The sequence below is a fragment of the Panthera leo genome, chromosome D4 (genome assembly GCF_018350215.1).
Source record: "Panthera leo isolate Ple1 chromosome D4, P.leo_Ple1_pat1.1, whole genome shotgun sequence".
Taxonomy (NCBI): Eukaryota; Metazoa; Chordata; class Mammalia; order Carnivora; family Felidae; genus Panthera; species Panthera leo.
Window position 1 is genome coordinate 90814011 of NC_056691.1, and position 14180 is coordinate 90828190.

Below are 14180 nucleotides of genomic sequence, written 5' to 3' on the forward strand. Positions count from 1 at the left end.
TTGGCCGAGGCCGGCACCGCGCCTGCCATTTTGGGGAGGCCCCGAAGTGAGGGCCCGCGTGAGCTGCGTCCAGACGCCTGACCGCAAGAATGTGAGCCGACGCACACGTGCTGTGTCGCGTCTCTTAGTTCGGGGTAGTTTCTTCCGTAGCGAGAAATAATACGCACGTACAAAGTGGCTGCTTAGGTTTAACATGAATTTGAGAAGATCCCCGCACCGGGGAACATGTCAGTTCCCAACACACGCCCGGGAAGCGGACTGCTCCCAAACCCACGTGATAAAATTGGTCGGTTTGGGGGGTGGGGGGTGGGAAGCGGGATGCTTTGTGCGCGTGGCACTTGTTGAAGGGTTTAGTCCTGGGAGATTACTGGAAAGTGGTGTTTTCCTGCCTCAGGCACAAAAACAGACCCCAGCGACGGGACAGGCTGGTGGGTATAGGACGCCGACTCGCGTGTGCTCCCAGTGCGTGGCCGGTGAGGGGAGGGCCCCTGTCAGCTACAGTCCTTGTCACCCTTTTGGGGGCAAATCCTTGGACTGCTCTCCTCTCTTCTGTTGAAACCGACCGCGTGATGAAGTTCGTTTGTGAGATTTTTAGATCAGACCGGGTGACTACTTTGGAAGGCTCCAGACAGATTGTGCTGGGTTAGAGGTATCTAAATCTTGGGCGACATCCACGCGCGCTGTTTTATAGCTTAAATCTAGCATCTGTCATCTCCGTGACATGCTTCTATTTCGTCCGCATATCTGAGCTGCACGTCACTTTGTGCATACACACCTCTGACCTCATGCAGAGTGAGTTCTTGGATCCCGCTGGTCAGTTTTCAGCGTGGGAGTTGGTCGCGGGTGTTGGCTCAGCCCGCTTTGCGCGGCGAGGGGTGCCACGGGGGTGGAGGCGGGGAGGGTTGGGTGGGGGCCAGGACGGGAGGGGGGCCCCACCTGCAGGAGTCCGTGTGGGTGGGACGGACACGGCTGTACCTGCAGGGGTCCCGAGCCCCTGCCCATCACAAGGCTGCGGGGCTCTAGCTGCTCCCCTCCCCCGCCCCCGGTGGCCTTCGGGTTGGAAGTCTAGGCGTGTGCTCCCTTCGGCAGCGCATATCCTAGAAGGTCTAGGTCTTGTATCTCTAGGAAGTTGTGCAGGTGATTTCAACGGACAGGCGGCTTAGGGAGCCGCCGGTGAGCAGACGTCAGTGGGCGTCACCAGAAGGACCCACGTTGTCCCCGCACACGGCGATGGCTGCCTTACGAGCGTGCTCCCCGCTCAGGGGCTTAGCAGGGGCCCCTTCTCCGTGGAGGAGGAACCAGAGACCCTCCCTGGCTTTCCTGCTCCGGGACGGGGCCATTTCCTTTCATGACCGCGAGCGGTCCCCTCCCCCAGGGCCCAAAGCGATTTGTGAAGTCGACCTCCTGTCCCCTCGGCCCCTTCTCCATTCAAAGACACAGGCAGCCCGTCTCAGGCTCTGAGGGACCTCCGGTCACAGAGCGGCGGTGACCCTCACGCGTCTCGTGTCTTACGGAGGGGCCGACAGGGGCTCTGAGTGCTGGGTATTGGCAGAATCTGGGCCTGGGTCCCGGAGCCAGCTGTCCTCACTGCGTTCTTCTGGCCAGGCCACAGCTGTGTCCCTGGGTGCACAGGTGTGCCCACACCTGCACGCGCACGTGGTACTGGGGGTCTCGTCCCAGAGCCGGCGTCCCCCTGGGGTCCCGGCCTGCTCGCTTCCTGCCCTTCTTGGCAAGCCCTGCGGACTCCACGCTGGAAATATCCAGACTGCGATCCTCGGTGCGTCCCCTGCACGGCCACCTCTCACCTGGATGACGACCGACGCTGGCTCTGTCCTAACATGGGGCCCGGAGCCGGCCAAACACGGGTCCTGCCACGTCCCACATCTGGCACACACCACACACACGGGCACACGTTTTCTCTCTCGCTTTGTGCCTCTTCCTTTATGCTTCTAAAAAAGTACACTTTTATCCCTTATGCGTTGTACTTCTCCTGAGCACTTATCCCTCTCGACAGGCTTCGTGCCTGTGTCTGCTCACGTCCGTCGCCACTGGGACGAGAGCTCTGTGCAGACGGGACTCTTCCGCGGTCCCCAGAGCCTGGCATACGGCACGCGGCCAACGAACTCCCTGAACGAACGAACGAACGAGTGGATGAACCAGCTTCCCGCCTGTTGGATGTCATCCGGCGACCTGTGCCCTCGGCGCGCACGCCCGGCCTGTCCCCTCTGCCTCCCGAGTCACTGCGGCGGCCCTCAGACCCGTCCGGCTCTGAGGGGGCCCCACCCTGCGTGGTCATCGCCTGAGCCGAGCATCTGGAGCCTTCGTCATCCACATCCGGGTTCTGAGCAAAGCGCGGCTGCTCACGCGGGGGACGGCTGAGCTGCGCCCGGCGTGTCCCTCAGTGTTTCTCAGTGTTGGCGCTGATCCTCAGCCCCTGGGGGTCCTGGTCCCCGCCGGCCCTCTCCAGACCTCATCCGTTCCCCGTGACACCCTCCAGCACGGTCACCGGCGACCAGCCTGGCCACCGCCCTTCCGCCTGTGACTTCTTCCCTCGGGAATAACCTGCCTGCGAGAGGCCACAGGGAGCAGAGGACGACCCGGACAAATGCTCCGCCCTGGAGACAGGAGCCTCCTGTCCTGGGATGACAGTCCGGGCTGCACGCCTGCCTTCAGTGACGCCGAGGTTTTGCGAGAGGAGTGCCCCGCTCTCAGGGGCCGAGTCCCTCGAGCTCAGGATGGCCTAGGCCAGGGGGCGTTGAGCCTGGGGGCGCAGCAGGGCCCCCTGAGGCCTGGAGTCTGATTCAGCAGGTCGGCAGCGGGGCCCGAGAATCTGCTTCTGTGCCAAAGGACCACACTTTGAGAAACACCAGTCCAGGCTTTGGTGCAGCAGCTAACCACCCCGGACGTCACTGGCTTGAAGCAACCAACATGTGTCTCCGGCTCTGTTGCAAATTCATCTCAGGTGGGCTGGGGACCCCCTCCAGGTCCGCCGGGGACGTGGCACTCCCGAGAAGGAGGCCGGCGACAAGAGGGAGCCCCTGCTGCAGACTGGGAGAGCCAGGGTCGAAGCTGGAGCTCGTGGTCAGCAGCCGGGCGAGCCCCACGCCCCGAGCAGCTCCAAGGGGCCGAGAAGTGGGGTCCGGCGGTGCAGCTGGGCAGCAGGGTGGGGAGGGAGCCCCAGGGACGTGCGTCAGGGCCCAGGATGAGCCCGGACACCCAGGCGCGGCCACAGCGTCCCCCGGGTTGGCGCCTGGCCACATCCTGACAGCCCCCAGGGAACGGCTCCGTCCTTGACGGGCCCACGGCTGTGTCTTCTGGGGGAAGCGCCCCCTTGGCCGCCAATGGCCTCCTTCCGCTCTCTGCGGCCACCGGGAGGGGCTCGGTGCAGGGGACGGCCCAGTCGCCCTTAAGAAGACAGCCATTCACGTCTGTTTATGGTGGAAACAGCAAACTTGATTTATTGAAAAATTCTTACAGGGACTCATTCATCGCACAGGTTTAAAATGTCGTCATGATGGGGCACCTGGGTGGCTCAGTCTGTTAAGCGTCCGACTTCGGCTCAGGTCATGATCTCGCAGTCCCTGAGTTCGAGCCCCGCGTCGGGTTCTGGGCTGATGGCTCGGAGCCTGGAGCCTGTTTCAGATTCTGTGTCTCCCTCTCTCTCTGCCCCTCCCCCATTCATGCTCTGTCTCTCTCTGTCTCAAAAATAAACGTTAAAAAAAATTTTTTTTAAATAAAAATAAAATATCGTAGGACGCCCTTCCTTGGACGTCACAGTTAAGCTTAGGATCGTGTCTGTGGGGCTTTAAGGTGTCATCTGACATTGTATTGTAAAGGGCCCAACGTCCCAGAACCTTTTCTGTGGGTTTTCCGATGATCGTGTTTTCCCTTTCCATCAACAAGTGACCAGTTATACCGACAAGGAGAAATAAGAATCACGCCAGGAGAATTTCTGCAAATATAAGAAGTAAGTTTTATTGCAATATACCGCAGCAAAGTGGTCGGGGGAGAAGGGGACACATCTGGCTTCAGTACAAATGACGACAGCTTTGAAGGGACCACGAAGATGGGGAGGACAGACTAAGAGCAGACTCGGGAGGGGCGAGGAATCAAAACGGAATCACATGACCTAGACAACCCCCGCAGGGCACCGCTCGGCAGTCCTCGCGTATGGCTTTGCTTTGGAAGAGACAAATGTGAGAGTCATTGGCGCAGGCTGGCATCCCAGGCGCGAGAGGACCTCGAAGCCAGGCTTTTCTTTGGCAACAGCGAGACTCCGTTTCCGCGGGAGTTCGGGAAATCCCAGTGGGTGATTTCGTCTCGCCCGGGGTCGGAGGGCTCTCTGCTGTGGTCTCCCTGGCGGGGCGGGGTGGGCAGGGACAGCACCGGACCGGTCACCTCTCCCCGCGAGGGGGCTGAGCAGGGCCCGGGGGCCCCACCCGCTTCCCCCAGCACGGAGGGAAAGGGCATGGCACGAGGGCAGCTTTTCACAGTAAAGGGACAGCCAATCCTCGCCGGTCCATCGTGTCCCCCGCCCACAGTAGGCAGCCCCCGGCCCTCGCTCGTGGGAAGAGGGCACGGTGCCCGGACAGAGCCCCGCCAGCCCCGAGCTCCAGTGCGGCCGAGACCTGCGCCCAGGATGCTTGCAGATGGGAATCCAAATCGCTCGTGTGGGAAGGAGGCCCTGAGGCAGCCCTGCAGAGACCCGCAGAACTCACGGCCCTCCTCCCTGTCCGCTGAGGGCCCCCCGGGCCACCCCTTAGCTTCAATTCAGTTCTTAGCACAGACACAGAAATTAGCACCAAACGTTCGGCAACCGGATACAACCTGCTATCGTCACGACACAGACAGTGCGGGAAGCAGCTTTTATTTGTGTGTGTGTGTGTGTGTTTTCAAATCACAGAACCACAGCCTAATACCGGAAACGGGCCTCGCTGCGACCTGGGGCGCAGAAGCGCGTGGGCCCAGCGGGCAGGAGGGTGGCGTGCGTCTACCTTAACGTCCTTGGCGGAGACCCACGCCGTGGAGGCGAAGACGGGGACCACGCAAGGCGGGAGGGTGAGGCACAGCCAGGTACCCCCGCGTCGCCTTTCAAGGAGACCTTGGAACAGATAGCACCACAAAGGACAAGTTAAAAGTGAGCACCAATTATCACGTAAGGACCATCTACAGAAAGTGTGGGTTCCCTGCCCCGGACGCTCTCCCGTCAGGCTCTGCGGGAAGAAGAATGGAGAAAGGAAGCAATTAAAATTAATTTATGCCTGCGTTTTAACCTAAGTGCATGAAGGAAAGGCAAAGCGTGGAGTTCTCTCTCTTTTTTCTTTTTTTCCTCTCCATTAAAAAAGAAAAAAACCTCCAGAGCTCATCAAAAAATTATCTGAAGAGGGCCACGGACGCCTGCTGGTCGAACGGCAGCATGGCCTCCCGCCCTGGGCAATATTCCACTTTATTGCACGTTCCTGGCCAGGGTGGGGACGGGGGCTCCTCAGGTCTCGCCGGGATTGGACCGCCCACCCCTTGTCCCCACTCTCCAGCGGGGCTGAAGCTGGGTTTCCGTGCGTGATCGAAAGTCAGGGACACTGCACGTTTATGACAATACAATACAAATATTTACTTAAAACTCACAAAAACGGAAGCACCTTGAATCCATCGGAAAGGCACGTGCGGAACGACATTTCGCCCGCGAATGGATCGTGTAGTTGAGAACAGACGCTCTGGCAAGGTGGGGATGACCCTTACAAGGCTCACCTCAGAACACGTTTTGAAGGGGAAATACACATCTTCAAGTTGAATTTAAAAAACAACAACAACAACAACAAAAGGGGTCTCCGAATAGTGCAGCCCCCACCCCCGCTCCGTGGCAAGAAGTGTGGCCCCCTTCCCGTCCCCGTGGCGTGGTGGCGACGGAAGGGCGCTGAGACAGCGGGGTGCCGGTGGCGGTGGGCCGTCTAGGTCATGTGATTCGGCTCCGGGGTGGGGACTCAGCTCTCTTCCTTTGCTCTGTGGGTCTGGGGTCCGGCTCGGCGTGGAGCCGGGCGCAGACGAGGTCGGGGGAGGGACGAGGGGCCTTCACTGTCCAGGACGCCCGCAGACGGCGCGCTGAGGTCACGAGGTTGCTCTCGGGGGTCGGGCTCGCGGCTCCTAGCCCAGGAAGCAAGCTGGCCCCACTTCAAATCCGAATTTCTGTGACGCTTCGCCGAAGTCATTGAACATGATGTCCACGATGGGCACCTGCTCCACCTTGGGGGTGTCGATCTCCAGCACGGTCTTCTGATACCCTTTCTTCGTCTGGGAGGCACAAGAGAGGCGCATGTCAGCGAGAGGGGGCCGGGGGCCCCTCTCACGCTTGAGCCCCACCCGCCACACCCGCCCCGGCTCCCGGGCTCCCACGCACGCGCACGAGCGGCCGCGGACAGGGCCCGGCTTCTGCCACGTCTTCAGGCAGGCGGAGGGAAGGAAGGTTCCGGACCAGGGCAGGCAGCGCCCCGCCTCCCCCCACCCCCCGCCCCCCGCCCGGCCATTTAATCCGGGCCACGGTCCCGGACCCACGCCCCCCCCCCCCACCACCCGCCAGCTGGGACACCCCAAGGCAGCCCCCCCTCCAGGACCAGCTACAGAAAACACAGCTCTACTGGAATACGCCGATCTGGGCTCCACGTTCAAAACGCAGAATTCTAAGAACAGCGGATCGTGGGCCCTGCCCTTGGCAATGACCCCCCAGAAGTGAGAGGAGGCCACACCCACAGGTGCAAGAAGAAGCGGGGAGCTCTATGCTGTCACCTCCCCCGGCCAGGCCAGCACCCACGGCCGTCCACCTAGGCTCTGTGTCTCTGGGCCTCCGCCCTCACCATCGGCCCCCCTGAGCACCAGGGAGTCAGATTCAACAGCTTCCTGGCCCTCGCTGGGCCGCTGGGAGGTGGGGCTGCCACGGGGCCCGTGCCACCTCGGCTACGGGCGGCCCGTGCCTTTCCACGCCGGCGGGGCAGTGCCACGGGAGGGCCGGCGAACGGCCTCTCCTCCCCACCCAAGGGACGGCAGCGTTTGCCAGGCTGACAGGGTGATCTCTCCTGGATTTACGGGCCCCCACGGCTGCAATTATCGGCGCACTTACGGAGGGCATGTTTAAGCAGGCCTCGAGCCCGCAGCCGCCCCGCCACCCCGTTATTCCTGAGGCACAAATAACCGTTACGGGCTGGCGATGGCCCCCGAGGGTGCACGGAGCTTCACAAACAACGGGATTTATGCGGCACGCTTCCTCGGGCCCCCTGCCAGGTGATCCGTGTCTGTGCACGGGGCTGGGCCCGCTCAGCGGCCCCTCAGTCCGGCCACACGGCCACAGAGCGTCTGCGGGAACCCCAGTTTTTGGTCCCTCGATGCCCCGTGAATCCAGCTGGCCTCCGGGGGCCGAGGGCCGAGGCCGGCCTCTCTTCCACCAGGAGGTGCGTGGGGGGCAGCGGGGCTCCCTGAACAGTTACGTGGGAGGGGCGTGACCTGGCAAATCGTGCTGAACTTTTTGGGGGTTTGGGGTTTGCTGAGCACAGCTCCCCAGGAGCCCCCCCCCGCCCCGTGCCCCACCTCCACGTTCCACCGGCCCTGCCCTCCGCCCGCACTCCAGCTCTGGCCTGCCTGCGTGGCCCACTCTCTCCATCCGCAGGGCTCTCTCCTTGGAGACATCGTCTCTCCACAGAGATAGGATCTTTTCTTTCCAGAGTAAACCTGTCTGAGGGGGGAGCTGCCGCTCTTCCTGGCCCAGCGTCCGGTCTGGATATCCCACCCTCTCGGGTCCTGCCACGGCAGCCAGAGATGCCCGAGGACCGTCGCAGAGCTCAGAAACGGCCACCGTGAGGACGGGGCACGATCTCCTCTCTCCGGCAGATCGGGGCAGCCGACCGACGTGCGCACTGTTTTCTAAGGGGCGGGACCGTGGCTGGGATTGCAACGGCGCTGGGGCTCGGGCTCCGGGCCAGCGGCGCTGGCTTCCACGGACCCCACGGTGGAGGAGGAGCCGGGTCCTTCCAGCTCTGGGCAAGGTGGAGCCATGGGGGCTCCCCTCAAACCTTCGCCCTTTCCGTACGGCGGCAGCCCTCGCGGGGAGAAGAGGCCCGTGGCAACGTCCAGAGCCACTTTCAGTTCTGACAAGTAGGCGGGGGCCCGGCCGCTGGTGGGCTGAGGCCAGAGGCGCCGCTCAACATCCGACAATGCGCAGGGCGCCCCCGCCCCAACCCCACGCACCCAAAGACTCATCTGGCCCCAGGTCTCCTCCGTACGACGTAAGGGGCAGAAGCAGGAAGGAGCGGTGGAAACTACGGGCAAGGAGATTTTAGCTCAATTCCTACAAGAGCTTCCTAAGGCTGAGACCTTGCCACCACGGCCTGAGAGCTGCCTCGGGTGGTAGCGAGCTCCCTGTCAACGGAGGCATTCAAGGTGCAGCTGTGCCAGACGCGGACTACGGTGGGAAGGGGGTGGGAATTAGGAGACTCCATTCTGTCACATCCTACGGGCCTTGGGCAGGTCACTGGGGCCCTCCCGGCCTCAGAATTTGCTTCTGCAAAATAAAGGGAAGGCCCCAGTCAGCGGTTCTTACCCGGAAGCGGGAGCCATCCTAGTGGCGTTTGGGGCGTGGAGGCTCGTGGTGACCGGCTGCCCACATGCCGCCGGCACACCCACGCCACCAGAGGACACGGCCAGACAAGGGAGGCCTTTGGCTCTGGGGTTAGGGAGCCGGGAGCTCGACCTTGTGCCAGGACGCAGGCAGACCCAGGCACGCGGGCTCCCGGTTACACAGCATCGCGGGGAACTCCTGGCGGCTCCCGGCTTTGCTGTTGCAACGAGTCGGGGAAGGAGCGTCTACAGAAAGAGACGCGGGGGCACCTGGATTTTTCCGGAAAGCTCTCTGGAGCCTGTCTGAGCTGGAGCGGGGAGCCAGGCGGCCCGCACCGTAGCCGCTGAGGGTCCTGGGCCACGAGGTGCATTTTCCAGCATCCCCCCCACCCCCGTCGCCCCTGCAGGGACGGCCCCCCGCTTCTGGAGGACCAGTCTGCTCTCCTCACCGGATGGCCTGTGCTGGCCCCAGCGGACTGTTTCCCTCTCTGCCATGGAAGCCAGGATGCTCCAGAATGCTCTGAGCCACATTCAAGCCCCTTCCCCAAGGACTTTCTGCTCTAGGAGACACTTCTCTGCCCTTCACGTCTCTGCCTCTACTGCCTTCAACTAGCGGGCCTCTGTTGTCAAGAACAGTCACAGGAACCGAGGGTTCTTCTGGGGCTCACGGCGGGCTGAACACAATCCCGAGCGCTTTTTAGGCAAGATCAGAAGTGCTCCTGGAGCCACCCTCTGAAGTAGATGCTATTACTGTCTCTACTCGCGGGAGGCGGGGAGGCAGGGATAATTTTACCTGCCGCCTCACGACCTTCTCACAGCAGCCCTCGTGTGTCAGGAGCGTGAACAGATGCCAGGAGGTTAAGGCCCCCCTCCCGCCCCCCCCACCGATGCGTCTGGACCCCTCCCCAGGGGACTGGACTCCTCTGCTCTTAAGCAGGGACGAGTCCCGCACATTCCCCGGCCAGACCGCAGGACTGACCCGCACAAATCCCAGGGCACGGGGCCGCAGGGGGCAGGGGCAGAGTGCCTGGGGGAGCCCGCCCCTCTGGGCGTCCTGGCCTCACACTCGGCCCCCGTTCCCTCCCCTGTAATCCCCACAGTGGCCCCGGGGGGTGGGTGAGAAAAGGACCAGAGGGCCCCCTGGGGGCCGGAGGGGGCGGTCCCGGCCAGGGCACCAGCCAGGGGCGGAGGCAAGCTCCAAGCCTGGGTCCCGCTCTCGGTGAACACCGGGCACCTCTGCCCGCTCACCTTCCCTCTGGGCCCAGGTGGCACCGCAGAGCCGTCCGCGACACTCTGGCCCGGCCCAGAGGGCGCCAGCCACCCTCAGCGGACCGGTCCCAGGCACGCCGGGACGGGATGGGGAGGGAGCGTGCAGCTGCGGGGACGGGCACAGAGACGAGAGCACGGGCTTGTCACATGCACCTGGTGGCAGCTCAGTGCAGGGGGACGCCCTCCCCGGCCCGGGTCACACTGTGACCAGCTCTCACAAAAGCCCTCGCTGCTCCGTTCAAAGAGCAGGTTGGGCAGCGGAGGTGGGGGGCGGGGCCACTGGTGGAACCACTGGAAGAACCGGAAATCACAGATGGTTTGCTCCACCCAGAAATCTTCCGGAAGGGCCCTGTCTGGGGCTGGCGCCGGGGATGGCCACCAGGTGACCGGCACGGCGCCTTCCGGAGAAGGACATCATGCCTGCAGGGAGGCCCCGCGGAGGGCCGGCCCTGGTCGTGGAGCGGGGGTGCAGCCCAAACCACCTGGCCCCGCGGGAGCCGGCCTGGGCACCTCGGGCAGGTCCCTGAAGAGCAGGGGCCGGGAGGTGACAGCAAGACTCAGAGCAACGCTTCCTGGCGGCCTCCGCCTCCAGCCTCTCAAAGGCCCCAGGAGGGGCACGCCCGAGGATCTCAGCAGGACCGGGCCCCCAGTGCGCGGCTGCACCTTAAACGTCTCCCGGGACACGAGGACACGGCTCAGACCTGCGGGCTGCCCAGGGCTGCCCCTCTCCTGGGCACCCAGGCCTCGCTCTGGGGGGGGGGGGGGCGGCACAGGCGGGCGTGCAGAGAAAGGCAACTGTTCCGGGGCCCGGGGCCCAAAGAGCGGGGCGCGACTCCAGCCCTGACTGGCCGTGCGGCCTGAGCAAGCCTCCCGTCAAGCCTGCAGGCAGAGCGGCCCTTTCTGGCGGGCGGCGCGGGGCCCGGGCCTGACCCTGCACCCACAGAGCACAGCCCGGCACTTGGGAGCAGACCCAGCCTGGGTCCCGGCCGTTCCCAGGAAAGCCCTGTCCAAGAAGAGAGCCTCTAATTCCCAGCCGCGCTGACAGGGGTTCCTTGTCACACGTGGATGGGGCCACGGACCCGGCTCCCCGGCCTCCCGTGTCAGGGCTCAGCTTTCCCGGCCCGGGCGCCCTCGCCGCCCCCTGCACGCCGCGCAGGGCCGGCCCCGGAGGCGCCCGGTGACCGACCTGGCGCGGACTGAAGGACGAACAGCGGAGGCCTGGAGGGTGACACCCCGCCCCCCGGGCCAGCCGCGTGTGACACTCACAGCACAGCCGTCCACCAGGGCGCGGATGTAGGGGCTGTTGTCGTAGGACATCTCCTCGTCGTTGGAGCCCAGGAAGCGCATGGCCTTGTCGTAGCTGCCCGTGGCCGCGTCCTGCCAGGCGACCGACTGGTAGCAGTTGTAGGTGATGTTCTGGTTGGCGGAGGCACTCAGGAGGCGCAGGAAGGTCATCTGGACCACACCCACGGGGTTGCCCTCGGCGTCCACGTAGGAGAGCTGGGGGGGGAGACAGGGAGGGCGCTCAGCAGCGGGGGGACACGGCCTCCTGCACGGCCCGCCTCTGTCCACGTGCCGTCTCCTCCAGAGTGAGAGCCACGCCAAGGGCAGCGCCCCGGAAACGTGCCACACTCCTGGCCCCCCGCCCCCCGAGGCCAGGGCGCACCGGCTCCCGGGGGGCTCCCTGGAGCAGAGCTCGACGCGTATCATTTCTTCCAGACACCCACACAGCCCTCCCACTCCTCCTGGCCTGGCGGGTCCCTACTCCTCCAGGGCTCAGTTCATGTTCCTCCTCCTCCAGGAAGCCTGCCCAGGTCAGGCGCCCTTCCCCACCTTAGCCTAGCTCGCTGTCTCTTTTCCCTACTGGGCTGGAAGGCCCTCCATGCCAGCGCTGGACCCCGTGTCACAGGCTCCTGGTGCGTGGCCGCAGCCCGCCCCGGACTGAGAGCACCCTGAGGGCAGAGACATGGCTCACAGTCCTGTCACTGTGCCTGGGGACCGGCCAAAGGAAGGTGCTCACGAGATCATGGTAATAAATGAAAACCTTTTGCTGGGCACCTATCACGTACTAGGCCCTGGCCACGGAGCCGTGAGAACTGCAGATAGAGAGAGCAGGGGGCCTCAGGGGCAACTTGGGCCAGCGGGGAGCGAGGCACAGGGTGCTCGAGGGCTAGGGCGACTGGGCGTCCTCCTGGAGGCACAGGGGAGCCACAGGATGGCACTCGGGAAAGGCCATCTCCACCTCTCCCGGGCTCAGAATCCAGGGGAAAGCAGAGCATGCCTTCCTGCAGCCTGGGGCGGGGCTCAGTGTTGCCCACACTTCGAGGGGGCAGTCGGGGCACCCTGGGGACGTGAGCCTCCCAAGACCCTCTCTCTGACAGCAAGCCCCGGGCACGGCAACAGGGAAAGACAACGTGTCAGCTCTCAGGGACTCTCTCTCTCCAGCGTCACCAGCTGGTTACCCCAAACAGGGCTACCGGGCTCGGCGGGGCAGGCACGGGGCGTCCCGAGAGGCGAGCCTCGGTTTCCGCATCCCGAGCAGATTCCAGCTTTCTGAACAGCAGGACGCGGCCAGGGGACGTGGGCGTCGCCCCGACCCTCCCCCCCCACCCCCGACGATCCTCGTCCGCTCCAGCCAGGCATCGGGGTCTGAGGCTGGCCCCCCGACCCCCCCCCGCCGGCACGCTGATGCCCCACGGCTGTTCCACTGCAGGCCCATCCCGCAGCCGACCCCGGAAGAGCCGGCTGAACACGCGAAGGGGAATGAGGCCCACTCGCTTATATCCACACACATAAAACCAGCGAGCGCGGAGGCGGGGGGCCTGGCCGGCGATCCGGCCCCTTCCCGCCAGCTCCGGCTTTGCACGCGGTGACCGGATGCCTCACGGTCGGACCCTGAGGAGGAAGACCGAATACCAACCGGCAGTCCGGGCCATCAGGCGCTCCTTCTGGGAGGAAGCTTGACTGACTGGAGGAAGCAGACATGCACAGGGACAGGCCAGCGAGCAGCGCGGGGCACAGAAGGACCCGAAGCCCCCAGGGCTGAGCAGGGCGGCGGGACAGCCGAATCCCGCCGCGAGTCCCCCCCTCCCAGTGGGAAAGGGGCTCCTCGGGGTTATCGCCACGGGCTGGGTCCCGGGCAGCCCGTCCAGAGAGAGAAGCTATTCCTTTAGGAAGGGCCCCGCTTCTACGTCCGCCAGGACGGTCACGGGCAGCTGGCAGTGCCTCAGAGGGAGAGCCCAAATGAGCAGGAGCTTCTGCTGGGTCCCACCTCGGCCTAAAGTCTGTGAAACGGGCCGGAGGCAGGAGGCGGGCTACCGGGGTGGGTGGCGGGAGACGGTGTTCTGAGAGAGGGGAGAGGGCGCGGGGCCACGAGGCGGGTCCTTCTGTGCACGGGCTGCTCTCTCTGAGGCGAGCACAACAGGGGTGGAGGAAGGAGAAGGGGCAGGTGGAGAAGCAGGTGGGGGGCCCGCCGTCCACGCAGGGAGATTAAAGAGGTCTCCACAGACGTGGCGAGGCGAGCGCGAACCTTCAGAGCGTCTGCAAAGAGTGGCTTGGAAATCCAGGACGTGGGCAGCATGCAATACTGTTAGCTACGGAGTGCCGCAGGGTGTGAGGACGAGGGGCCCCGAGGGCGGAGACGGGGCGAAGGCCAGCGGGAAGCCACCGCTCCGTGAGTCCTTGGGGGACGTGCCTCCCGCGAGCCACGGAGCTCCCGCGACATGGCTTCCGGGAGGGGAAGGACCCTCTCCGGGGGCGCGTGGAGAGGGGACAACCAGATCTGAGGACGTGAAGGCCGGGAGCGAGGTGGGACACCTGCTACGCACCCACGTCCTGGGCCCTCGGCCCCTTCGCCTGCTAGAAGGAGGGCACAGACGATGCACTGTCTTCCAGAAAGGGGTCCGATCAAAGCCCATGCTGGCCGCTGGCCGCACGTAAAGGAGCCCAGACCGGCTCTCGGTCTCTGTGCCGGTGACAGAACATCACTGGCTTCCTTCAGGGTATTCCATGCCCTTCCATCTCTGGGAAAGGTCACTGGGACTGGCTCCCCGGGAGTTAAAGCAGGGACTAGCCTAGTCGTGCGGGATGCGCAGAGACTCCCGTGGCCGGGTGGGCCCTCAGGACGGCCCCTGGCCCGGCAGCCGCAGGGGCCCGTGTCCTGAAGGGAACTCAGTTGGTCAGCGGCCCAGGACTCGCCTCGTCTGACCTGCCCGCTAGGACGCAGCGCTTTACAAACCCCTCCGGCTCCTGGGGTCTCTGGTCCCAACTCCTAGCCGCGCCCGGCTGTGGCTCTGGGCGGCCCGTGCACC

General features: G+C 64.4%; 1 protein-coding gene across 2 annotated transcripts in view; it reads right to left on the reverse strand.

The window, feature by feature from the left end:
• Window positions 1-3982: 3982 nt before the first annotated feature.
• Window positions 3983-14180, reverse strand: part of COL5A1 (collagen type V alpha 1 chain) — a 149121-nt gene continuing 138923 nt past the window's right edge. For both annotated transcript variants that reach the window (XM_042914277.1, XM_042914276.1), the window contains exons 65-66: window positions 11137-11370; window positions 3983-6288 (exon numbers count right to left, since the gene is read on the reverse strand). In XM_042914277.1, the coding sequence (XP_042770211.1) occupies window positions 6142-6288; window positions 11137-11370 (381 nt within the window). In that variant the 3' untranslated portion in view covers window positions 3983-6141. The remainder of the gene's footprint in view (window positions 6289-11136; window positions 11371-14180) is intronic.